Here is an 11,069-nt window from a genome sequence, read left to right as displayed (position 1 = left end):
CCAAAACCCTATACGCGTCCGTTTGTATTGCTTGTCTAATCCGACAAGGAAAAGATAAGGTAGCTGCGGCGATATTGTCTTCTAATTAGTTCGCCACTTCTAATAACGGCTCGCTTCTCGGGAGAATACTGCGACCACTCCATATTGACCTTGGCCCATTTCCCCACTGCCCTGCAGGCCACCGCGGACGAGCACGCATGCCTGTGACGGCCAGCAACACCAAGCTTTGGTGATAGGGCTCTTGGGCGAATCCTCGAATCCGTCTCCCGGAACTCGCAGACAGATCCCTTTTCCAGGGACGCGCGGATATATGATGGCCCGGTGAGGTGCTCAAGCGCGACTATACACAGAGCTGATGAAGACGAGGGCTCCTTGCCGCCTTTGATTTTCCCGACATGTACGAAAGGTGTGAAGATGGGGGGTGTCCTAGCTCTGAAGTAGCAGCTCGACAGGCGGCGCAGTTCGTCGAGGAAATAGCCGCATGTTACGACGAATCGACTCCGGGGCTGAGCAGAGAGCCAGGTATGATGATGCCCCGGGCGTTAGAAGGCCCTTGTGCGCATGGAAAGGGCGTTGGCCTCTGAAACGGTCCCAAAGCCCCGGCTGCGCACCGGTGAGCTTCCAGAACTTGCTCTGTGCCCTTGCATCTTCGTCGGCATCAACCTTGCCCCTCGAGCCGGTCGTCCCACCACGCCCGTCACCGACGGCCGGTACTAATGGACTCTACGAAGACTCAATGCATTCCATTGACCCCGAGTTCGAGTCACGGCGCGATGGCGTGACCAGGTGCTGGTTTCCCGGGCCTCGATGCAGATGCCACGGGTGGATTCGTGGACTTGGTGTAGACGAGGGCCTGGGCCAAGCTCGGGCCATGGTCCGCCGACAGGTGGTTAGAGGCGGAACGCCCTTGTTCCCCTGGCAGCTTGACGAGCTCCATGGGCCGAGATAGTGCAGCTCGCATCGACACGAGTCAACAGGTGGCCGAAATGTGCTGTGCGAGCCAGCATCTACAGATGTTTCCGCAAGCCGGTTTGCAGACAAGTGGCCGTTTCAGGCTCGACGGCAAGCTTGTTCGACCTGGCAGTTCTTGCGAGTGAGCCCACTCGGCCGGTGCCGGGGGACTGGCCATGGATTCCTAGCTCTCTGGCCCGTACACACCACACAGGTCCTAACAGGAAACGTATAGGATCCTAGAGGGAGCCGTTGCGATTGGGGGCGGGGGCCCGCTATGCTGTCTGGAGGGCGGCCGGTGCCCGGCAACCCTGGTCAGTTCGCATCGAAGCGGCGCAATGATAATTTGGTGCAAATCAGCCGAGAGCATCTCGGCCGGCATGGAGAGCACGCGCGGCACGGCCCTGCTATGGTTACCCTCGCTCGCAGCATAAGAGGCCGCGTAGCCGTTATTCGAGGCCGAGCCGACCGGGTCGATGCCAAGCTCGATTGCAAAGGCCTACATGGCGACAGGCATCCCGAGAAGTGCCGAGAATGCCGCATCTTCTGATGCAGACGGGCCCCGGGCCACGATGCTTGACCGCGACGCACAGGCAAACCGAGGTGGTGATTCGAGGTTGGCGGCGAATCCCGATGCCCGTCGAACCGTTGGCGACGCCACGGAGGGAGTCCCGAGCGATCTGCAGCGGCCGCTGATTGGCCGAAACCCGAGCCTCTGCACCGATGACGGCCAAGGTTGACAGGTCGAGCTCGTCCGGCACGCGAAGCAGCTGAGTCAGGCGAGTTTGAGAGGCTTCATGCCCGTGCCACTCGACGCTTGGCCATCTACGGCCGAGTCTGCGGGCGCGAGACCAGCCTCAAAGGGGCAAAAGCACCACATGTGCCGAAACAAGTTGGGACGGCACTTGACGGCGGCCGCCGCCGCCCTCTGGTCTGACGGTCGAGACACGGGCGAGCAAAGCTACTGGCCTTTGTCAGAGCCGCAACTCTATTCGACCACGCTTCGGAACCAGGCCGAATTCCGGTTCCGTCGTGGCCCGGGATTGGCTTGTTAGCCCATGGAAAGGATCTAGGATTCGAGAAGGCTGTTAAATCACAGGGACAAGAGGCTATCGGCCGAGTCCCTGACTAGAAGGCCCAGCAAGGTTCGACCCCATCCGAAGTGCTTGGCCAGTTAAAGACTGAACGGGCTGCCGATGCGTAGCTCTTCTTCCCACCTCTCTCATTGCTGATTCTACCCTGATCCGCCTGTCCATTCCACCCGTCTATTCATCCATGTTCTCTACCGGCGGAACCGTCGTTTCCTCCCTCCTCTCCCACCCGCCGCCGCCCTCGTCCACCTCGGCCTGTCTCGCGCGCATCCATTCGTTGTCTGCAGCACTATCATGCGAACAGAGCCGGCGTCCTCGCCCCTGCTCCCCGGTGCCCATGTCGCTGGACAATCCCTTCCTCGTCAGCCGCGCCGGCTCCCCCGCAGCGCCGCCGCCGCCGGGGCGAAGTGCAGACGGTCATCTTGACGGCTCCCGCGCCGCTTCGGCTTCCGCGTCGAACCCCGACATGGCGGCCGGGCTCGCAACATCCGGCCTCCACGCCCCGGCGAGCAGCGCAAGCATGGCCGACATGGACTGGTCCGACCTGTTCTTGTTTGGGAACGAAGACGATGGCGGCAGCGGCCTGGACCAGCCGCAACACTACCACCATCAGAGCACCCCAGACGCCGGCCTGGTGCCCCCGATGCCGGGCCTGGGCGCCCAGCAGGCTTGCCTCCCCTTCCCGCCCGACAACTTCTCGGGCGTCGGCGTGCCCGGCTTCGGGGGCAGACCCGAGTTCCTCGGCATGGCGGAATTCTTCCAGAAGAACGGGGCGTGGCGGCCTTCGCAGCCGTGCACGCACTGCAAAAGACTGCGCCTGCAATGCTTCATCATCAACACGTCGTCGGCCAACCCCAACCCGGTCCACTCGTGCTCGAGCTGCGCCGCCCTCTTCCGCCAGTGCAGCCTGACGGGGCGCTCCAAGCGGCAGCATTCGCCCTTTGAGACGGCGGCGCCCGTCATCGGCCACCTGCACGGCGTCAGCGAGGAGGGCGATCCCGCCACCTGGCATGGAATGCCCGGCGTGCCGCTTGCCGACGCCTCGGAAGACTCGGCGGGCGTGTCCCTGGCGCCGACGCCCGGGTCCAGCAAGCGGTCGAGCTCGAGGTCTGTCCGCCGGACGCAGGTTCTGCGCGACTGGTATGCCTGCAACTTCCACCACCCCTACCCGACGGACACGGAGAAGACGGCGCTCACCGAGGAATCGGGCCTGAGCAGGACTCAGGTCATCAACTGGTTCACCAACGCGAGGCGCCGCGACCGCCAGTCGGGCCAGCACGCGCACGGCCGTGCCGCTCCCGGCGCACCGGGCTCGACTCCCGCGCCGCAGTCCCAGCTCGTGTCCGCCATGACGCCCCTGGAGCGGTGGCGCAACTACCCTTCGGAAAGCGAGCACGTGTCGGCGTCGGCCATCCAACAGGCCCTGAGCACTAGCAGCGACAGGGACGATGGCGAGGAGGAGGCGCAGGGCAGCTTTCCCGGCCTCGACGGGGGCGTCGGCCCCGAGGCCGGCGGCGGCCGGTGGCTCAGCGGCCAGGCGGCGAATCCCTACTCTTCCGACGGCTCGGTGAAGTCGTCGTACTCGCGCTTTTCCGCCAACAGCGGCTCGCCCTGGTCCGCGCGCAGCCCCGAGGACCGCACGCAGCTCCCCTGGCCTCCCGGTCCGTCCCGGGCACAGCATGCGAAGCCGCGGACCTTTACGTGTGGCTACTGCTCGCGGACCTTTTCCAAAAAGTACGACTGGCTGCGGCACGAGCGATCTCTCCACGCGCCGGGAGACGTGTCCTGGACCTGCGCCGTCCCGCTGCAGCCCAACCAGTCCTTTCTGCTGTGGCGCCTGGGCCACGAGCAGCCCGAGTGCATCTTTTGCGGCCAGGTGGCGCCGACCGAGGAGCATCTACACTCGCACGAGTTTGAGGCGTGCTCGAAACGCGCGGTGCAGGACCGCAGCTTCTCGCGCAAGGATCACATGTGGCAGCACCTCTACAAGTTCCACGGGTGCCGCAAATGGGAGGGCTGGAAGCCTGATCTGAACCTGCTCCAACGCAAGGCGGGAGGCCTCGAGCGGGATGCTAGCATTTGACCGCATACGGCGACGTAACTTGTCGCGCGCCAGATGGGCCTCGAGTCCCACTTTTCGATCGCTCTGACGGTCGAGTCATGGGCGGCAGTCAGAAACGTGCACGGGGGCTGCCGAGTGGGCGGGACGTGAGGGCATCAGGGTGGCCGGCCGGGTGGGCGTCAGCCGATGACGGACGGTCCGCTCTTCAAGGTTGGGCGACGTCGAACCGGCGGCGCAATGGCAGGCAGGGCATGAGGCCCAGCCAGGAGCTGGCGCGGCGCCAGGGCGTTTGTCAGCTCGTCGTCGTCCCAGGGAAGCGTTTGTGGGCGCCACGTTGTACGTGGGTCGAGGGTCGCCGACCAAGGTGGCCCGGCTGTGTGGAGGCCGTGTGGAGGCCGTGTGGAGGCCGTGTGGAGGCCGCGTGGGGGCCGACGACGTGCGCTCGAGCCCTTTACATGGACGGCGAGGGGATAGTTCGGCATCTGATGAACGCCATCGGCTGGATGGAGTCGCTTGGGGAGAGCGGCCGTTTCAGCCGTTTTGTGGGCCGACGGCTCCTTGTTTGCTCTTTTTTTAGCCTAAAGACATGCCATGCCACGAGCTGCGGACCGGGATTCTCCCTTTTTCCTTGGTGCTGGGCGTTTTGGCAGGGACAAGACAGGAAAAAAGACAATTATAGACGCGGGCGGATCGCCGGTGGGCGAGCCATGGTGTTGGACGAGATATCACGAGTTTACGACGAGGCAGAACAAGTCTTGCACACAATTAAGCCGTGTCTTTTCCGCCTCTGCTTGAGTGACGAGTCAGATGATTGTTCAGTCTCGGATGATGTATTCTGGAGGCATTGCGTGCTTGCAGGGGGGGATCAGACGCAGGTTGTGGTGATGTTGATGAGCCAGCGCCTCGGGGCGTGTTTGTGTTTGTCGCGAGTGTCGCCCGCGGCATGAAACGGCGGGCCATGTTCTGCTTGCTGTATGTCTGCCGGGGGCTGTCTCTGGGAAACGGCTTCTCCAAGGCCCTCCTCTGGAGCGGCCGTGGTGTTGCTGCGTCGGGCCCTACCGGCCGGCCGTCTTGCCGGGCCGGATCTCGCCAACCGACTCGACTGCCAGCTTTGTCGGCTGTCAAGGCAAAGTAAGCGCCGCGGCCCGCGGTGAGAAAGCAGCCAGAGTGCCATTCTGGCGACGGTCCCCCTTTTCCCCCCATTTTCCAACGTCAGCTCAGCCATACTGTACATAGCTAGTAGGGAAGCACCGCCGGGGGCCCAGCCGCCTCTGCTGCCAAACCTTCTGCGCCCGCCACTCATTTTCCTCTCTTTCTCTCTCTTCTCTCTCTCTCTCTCTCTCTCTCTCATTCGCGTATCAATGACTGCTGGCATCATGATGGACAATGGCACGGCCGCGTCTCGGGGCGCCAACGGCGGGAGCCCGGCTCGGGGGGCCGGCGTCGGCGGCGGAGAACCCGGTCCGGGGATCGACACCGAGTTCCTCATCGTCGGGAGCGGACCGGCCGGGGCCTCGCTCGCCTGCTTCCTCGCTTCCTACGGTAACTTGTCCAAGGCAAGAATCAGACTCTCCAAAGCACACGGGCTGATGATGGCCCTCTTCTTCTCCTTCTTTTCCTCGCACAGGCTTAAAGGGCATTGTGATTGCTTCGACGCCCGGCACGGCAGACACGCCGCGCGCGCACATTACCAACATGGCGGCAATGGGTACGATGCTCTTCCGAGTCCCTCTACTGTAGTTGTGTCTCCAGGGGCGTGTTACTAACGACTCTGGACCATTCACCCCAAAGAGTGCCTGCGGGACATCGGCCTCGAGAGAGACATGGACCAAGTGTCGTCCAAGGCCAGCTGCATGGTCCACACCCGGTGGTGCTACAGCATGGCCGGCGATGAGTTTGCACGTCTGTACTCGTGGGGCAACGACCCGAGGCGCAAGGTGAGGCGAGAGAATGGACACGGCCCTCCGCAGCCAAACGCGCGTCTGATACGGCCCTCCAAAGGGTGACTACGAGATGGCGAGCCCGTGCAAGCCGGCCGACCTGCCGCAGACGCTGCTCGAGCCCATCCTCATCCGCCACGCCGTCCACCACGGGTTCCGCGTCCGCTTCGACACGACGCTGCTGTCCTTTGCCGACGACGAGCGCAGCAACGTCATCACGGCCGTCGTGCGCGACGACCTGACCAAGACGGAGACGACGATACGCACCACGTACCTCTTTGGCGCCGACGGCGCGCGGAGCCACGTCGTCCAGCGGCTCGGCCTGCCGCTGGATCGCAAGCCGGGACAGGGCCTCGCCTTCAACGTGCTCGTCAAGGCCGACATGTCGCACCTCATTGGCTCGCGCATGGGTAACCTCCACTGGGTCATGCAGCCGGACCGCGAGCATCCGGACTTTGGCTGCATGGGCGTCGTGCGCATGATTAAGCCGTGGGACGAGTGGCTGTTCATCCTCCTCCCCGGCGCTGAGCACGTCCATGTCCAGCCCTCGAGGGAGGAGCTTCTGCAGCGGGTGAGGGAGTTCATCGGAGACGAGACACCTGCCGAGATTCTAGATGTGTCCAAGTGGCAGATCAACGAGGTTGTGGCAGACAGATACTCGGAGGGCAACGTGTACGTCGAGCCATCCGTCCAACAGTGCCTTGCTCACCATGATGTGCAGCTTCTGCCTCGGCGACGCCGTCCACCGGCATCCGCCCATGAACGGCCTCGGGAGCAACACGTGTATCCAGGACGCCTACAACCTGGCGTGGAAGATTGCCTATGTCCACCGCGGCCTGGCAGGGCCCTCGCTGCTGTCCACGTACAGCGAGGAGCGACAGCCCGTAGGGAAGACAGTCGTTGAGCGCGCCAACCAGGCCTTCCGGGATCACTTTGACTTGTGGGAATCGCTGGGCACGCTGGAACCCGACCTGGATGAGCGGAGGCGCGTCTACGGGGAGCTGCTCGAGCCCGGAGCCAGGGGGAGCAAGCGCCGCCAAGACTTTCGACGGGGAATCCAAAAGACGATCGAGGAGTTTCATGGCCTCGGGGTCGAGATGGGCCAGCACTACGGCGGCCGAGCCATCCACGACGCCGACGAGCCCGCGCCTTTCCAGCCAAGCGGCCGCGCAGCCGAGAACGCGGTGCTATACCACGAGCCCAACACGTACCCCGGCTCGCGGCTGCCGCACGTCTGGCTCAACAAGGCGAAGCCGACGACGCCGACGTCGACGATTGACATTGCCGGCCACGGGCGCTTCGTGCTCCTGACGGGCTGCGGCGGCGAGGCGTGGAAGCGGGCGGCGGGCGGCGTGTCGGCGGCGCTGGGGGTGCCGCTCGAGGCCCACTCCATCGGGTTCCGCCAGGACTGGGAGGACTTTTACTTTGAGTGGGAGAGGCTGCGGGGCGTGCAGGAGTCGGGCGCGGTGCTCGTGCGGCCGGACCGGTTCGTGGCCTGGAGAGCTGACGACGTGGTTGGGGATGCGGATGCTTGCGCGGCCAAGCTCGGGCAAGTCATGAGGTCGATTCTCTGCTTGCAGCAGGGGTAGGCGCGGTTAGTCCGTTGTGAGTTGGTTAGGCAAAGTCCGAGCATCTAATTAGAGGAGGGGAAAAGCTCCCCAACAGGCCTCGGGGATGCGGCTTCACGATGGTTGACGAGTTGAGGGCGTGGCTCCAGGGTAGGCGAGATGTCCACTAGGTCAAGGAGGAGCTGTTAACAGGTACTGTCAGGTACAGCAGCCGAGGCAGGGGCTAGCGCCGGGGGCACATTAGCAGAGATGGCGAGGTACCTGCGGCAAGGTACTAAGTTAGCTGGCCCGCCTGCACGTGGAATCCTCAGCCAAAGAGGAGCGAAAAGACACTTTTCCCGGTACAGGGAGCTTCAGTGGCCGGCTTCAACCACCAAGAGCTCCAGATTCCCCATCCTCCTCCTCCTGCTGCTGCAGTCGCATCTCGTCGCCCGCCTCTCGGACCAGCTAGCCCCTCACTTCACCTGACCGCCGCCGCCGCCGCCCTCGGTCCGAGCCTCGAGGCTTCCCCCGCCGCCGTCTACGCGCCCCATCGCATCCTCGTCGCATCCTCTCCTCTCCAACACAAACTCCATCTAACAAAGCCCTCCCGGCCCTCGAGGGCAGCCGGCTCTCACGCGCGAGCCGCCATTGGGGCCGTGGCGACGTCCCATCATGCTCGTCTCCCTGACCGTCGGCAAGGTCGACGCCGGCGTCACCGTCCTCCTGACGCCCGACAAGCGCCTGGTAACTAGCAATCCATCAATCCGTCTCCCGGCGCAGTGCCAGCTGACGCCCCGGCTCTAGATTGAGTTTCCCTCCATCCTCCTCCCGCCCAATATCTCGTCTGGAAGCATCGTCGACATCGCCGTCTCGCAAAACACGAGCAAGGAGACGGCCGAGGAGCAACGGTTCCGTGCCCTGCAAGACCGCATCTTCAACTCGTTTGGCGCCGCCGAGCCCGCTGTCCCCGTCCTGCGCTGCCGCAATGCCACGCAAACCTCGGTCGTCCTCGAGTGGGACCCCATCAAGCTTGCCACCGCCGACCTGATATCCCTGAGCCTCTACCGCAACGGCCAAAAGGCCGGCAACATCCCCCGCCCCCTGCAGATGCACAGCACCAAGATCAGCGGCCTCGCCGTCGACACCGAGTACACCTTTTACCTCATCCTCAGGACCAGCGCCGGCACCCGCACCAGCGAAAAGGTGACGGTCCGGACCCACAAGATGACGGACCTGAGCGGCATCACCATCACCACGGGCATCCTGCCCGGCGCAACAAAGGACAAGCTAGCGCAGGCCGTGGAGCGTATCGGCGCCAAGATTGTCGACGGCGTCCGCATCGACACGACGCACTTTGTCACCACCGAAGGCCGCGGGGCCGCCTGGGAAAAGGCCGTCGAGAACAACATCCCCGTGGTGCGGCCTGAGTGGGTCGATGCCTGCGAACACAATGGCCGCATCCTCGGCGTCACCAGGTTCTACCTCGACGCTATGCGCGCGGGGCCCCTGCCCGAAGAGCCGCCCGCCCCGCCCGTGCCGCCCAAGGAAGAGTCCAAGGACGAGCCCAAGGAGGAGTCGCCGCACGAAACGCCCGCCGAAGAGGACCAGAAGCCCGACGGTGGCTACGAAAAGGCCGAAACGGCCGACGACAAGAGCGACCAGACGGCCGACGACGACGACGACTCAGCCGATGAGCAAGAAACGGAACCCGAGCAAAAAACCAAGAGCTCGCTGGCGGACGAGCAGAAGATGCGGCTGGAAGAAAAGGAGGAGCACAAGGTGGCGCTGCGGCCCAAGGAGGAGGCGGCGGCGGCGGCTGCAAACGGATGGATCAAGAACGAAAGGGATGCCGAAGAGAAGGCGCGAGAGGAGCAAGAACGCGAGGCTATGGAAAAGCCGGCGGCAAATACCGATGGGTCGTCGTTTCAAGAGGTTGAGTTGTAAAGAGATAGAGGGGGACACTAAAGGGGTCGCCGGAGGCGTCACGGGGGGCGTGTTTGTCTCATTATGCCGCGGAAGAGAGTAGACGGGACAGCGGCAGGGGAAGAGGGACAGAAGATGGAGCATTGTGTACGACTAACTGGCCAAGGCACATAAAGCCAAAGAGGCGCCTCTCGCCGTCTAGAGAAGAGACGCGGGCCCAGGCTGAATAACGCCCAGCGACGCGATGGTTCAAGGCGGCACCTCGTCGCCCTTCCAGTCCCAGCACCTGCCCCGCTGCTCGACGCGCATGCGGCCGACGACGTCGACGAGGCGCTCGGCCGCGTACTCGGGGCTGAAGAGCTTGCCCGGGGCGACGCCGGCCCAGAAGTCGCGGCTGAGGTCGGTGCGCACGCTGCCCGGGTGGTAGGCGACGGCGAGGGCGCGGCGGCCGCTGCGCGCCGCGAGGAACAGGTCCAGGCTGCGCGCCAGGCTGATGACGGCGGCCTTGCTGGCGCGGTACGAGAACCAGCCGCCGGCGCGGTTGTCCGTCGTCGAGCCGACGCGCGCCGCCATGGCGAGCCAGGTCGCGTGCGCGGGGGCCAGCGCGCCGAGGGACGAAGCGTCGGCCGCGCAGACGGTCGTGGCGCGCCGCGGCAGCAAGGCGAAGAAGTGCTTCGCCAGCACCAGCGGCCCCACGGCGTTGACGCGGAACGACTCCAGCGCCAGCTCGGCGTCGACGCCCGCCGGCGCCTTTTCCGCGTGCAGCACGCCCGCCACGGCGCACCCGAGGTGCAGGTGGTGCGTCGCCGGCGGGAACAGCGTCGCCGCGACGCGGGCCGCCTCGCGCACCGACGCCTCGTCGCCCACGTCGCACCGCACCACCGTCAGCCGCCGAAAGTCGTCCGGCGCCAGGCCGTCCAGGCCGTCCAGGCCGTCGAGCAGCGCCGCCTTGGCCGCCGCCGTGTCGCCTGAGCGCGTCGTGGCCAGCACCGGCAGCGTCGTCGTGGCCAGCAGGCGCCGCGTGAGGGCGCGGCCGATGCCCCGGCTCGACGGGCAGATGAAGATCCACGGCAGTGACGGCGGCGGCGGCATGGCGACAGTGAACAAGACGAAATTGAGCAAACCAAGGGTGAATAGATAAAAGGCCGCGCCCAGGGAAGGGGAGTAAATGTCGGAGCCGGTGCCGCCAAGGGGTGTCGAGTGAGACTGCTCAACTCCCGCAAAGACATTCCAACCGCAGCTTCAACGCTCTCGTGCAAGACAAATCTCTGCGCCAATAATCAATCTCCCAAAGTCTACGCATCATCACTTGCTCCCTGACTCTTGTTTGCTTTTCTTCCCCCTGCGCGTGCCTCCCGCCCGGAGCCGCATCCATCGACGTCATCCGAACCAAGAAGATGGATGCCCATTTGCACATCAGTTAATTAGTACTGTATACTTTGCTTCCTTGCTCCTCACAGCCGCCTCCTTCAACGCCTTTCTCCCAAACATGTCCACTGCCTGCCCCGCCGTCTCTCGCACGCTTACTTGGTATCAATAACTCGTCGCAGGC

At 64.4% G+C, this 11,069-nt stretch overlaps 4 protein-coding genes across 4 annotated transcripts; 3 read left to right on the top strand and 1 right to left on the bottom strand.

Moving 5' to 3' along the window:
• Nucleotides 1–2,379: 2,379 nt before the first annotated feature.
• HRG_04751 (homeobox KN domain-containing protein) lies at nucleotides 2,380–4,125 on the top strand (the record flags this gene model as incomplete). The annotated part of the gene is made up of 1 exon (XM_044863222.1): nucleotides 2,380–4,125. The coding sequence occupies one exon, from the start codon at nucleotides 2,380–2,382 to the stop codon at nucleotides 4,123–4,125; it is 1,746 nt and encodes a 581-aa protein (XP_044721836.1).
• Nucleotides 4,126–5,480: 1,355 nt separating this feature from the next.
• Nucleotides 5,481–7,633, top strand: HRG_04750 (FAD binding domain-containing protein; the record flags this gene model as incomplete). Its single annotated transcript, XM_044863221.1, has 5 exons — nucleotides 5,481–5,646; nucleotides 5,732–5,812; nucleotides 5,896–6,041; nucleotides 6,106–6,716; nucleotides 6,766–7,633. The coding sequence occupies 5 exons, from the start codon at nucleotides 5,481–5,483 to the stop codon at nucleotides 7,631–7,633; spliced, it is 1,872 nt and encodes a 623-aa protein (XP_044721835.1).
• A 633-nt stretch (nucleotides 7,634–8,266) lies between these two features.
• On the top strand, nucleotides 8,267–9,538 carry HRG_04749 (fibronectin type III domain-containing protein; the record flags this gene model as incomplete). The annotated part of the gene is made up of 2 exons (XM_044863220.1): nucleotides 8,267–8,338; nucleotides 8,399–9,538. The coding sequence occupies 2 exons, from the start codon at nucleotides 8,267–8,269 to the stop codon at nucleotides 9,536–9,538; spliced, it is 1,212 nt and encodes a 403-aa protein (XP_044721834.1).
• A 228-nt stretch (nucleotides 9,539–9,766) lies between these two features.
• HRG_04748 (oxidoreductase) lies at nucleotides 9,767–10,609 on the bottom strand (the record flags this gene model as incomplete). Its single annotated transcript, XM_044863219.1, has 1 exon — nucleotides 9,767–10,609. The coding sequence occupies one exon, from the start codon at nucleotides 10,607–10,609 to the stop codon at nucleotides 9,767–9,769; it is 843 nt and encodes a 280-aa protein (XP_044721833.1).
• Between the last annotated feature and the right edge of the window lie 460 nt (nucleotides 10,610–11,069).

The sequence above is a fragment of the Hirsutella rhossiliensis genome (genome assembly GCF_020360975.1).
Source record: "Hirsutella rhossiliensis strain HR02 chromosome Unknown scaffold00004, whole genome shotgun sequence".
Classification (NCBI taxonomy): Eukaryota; Fungi; Ascomycota; class Sordariomycetes; order Hypocreales; family Ophiocordycipitaceae; genus Hirsutella; species Hirsutella rhossiliensis.
This window is presented reverse-complemented; position numbering and strand designations above follow the sequence as displayed.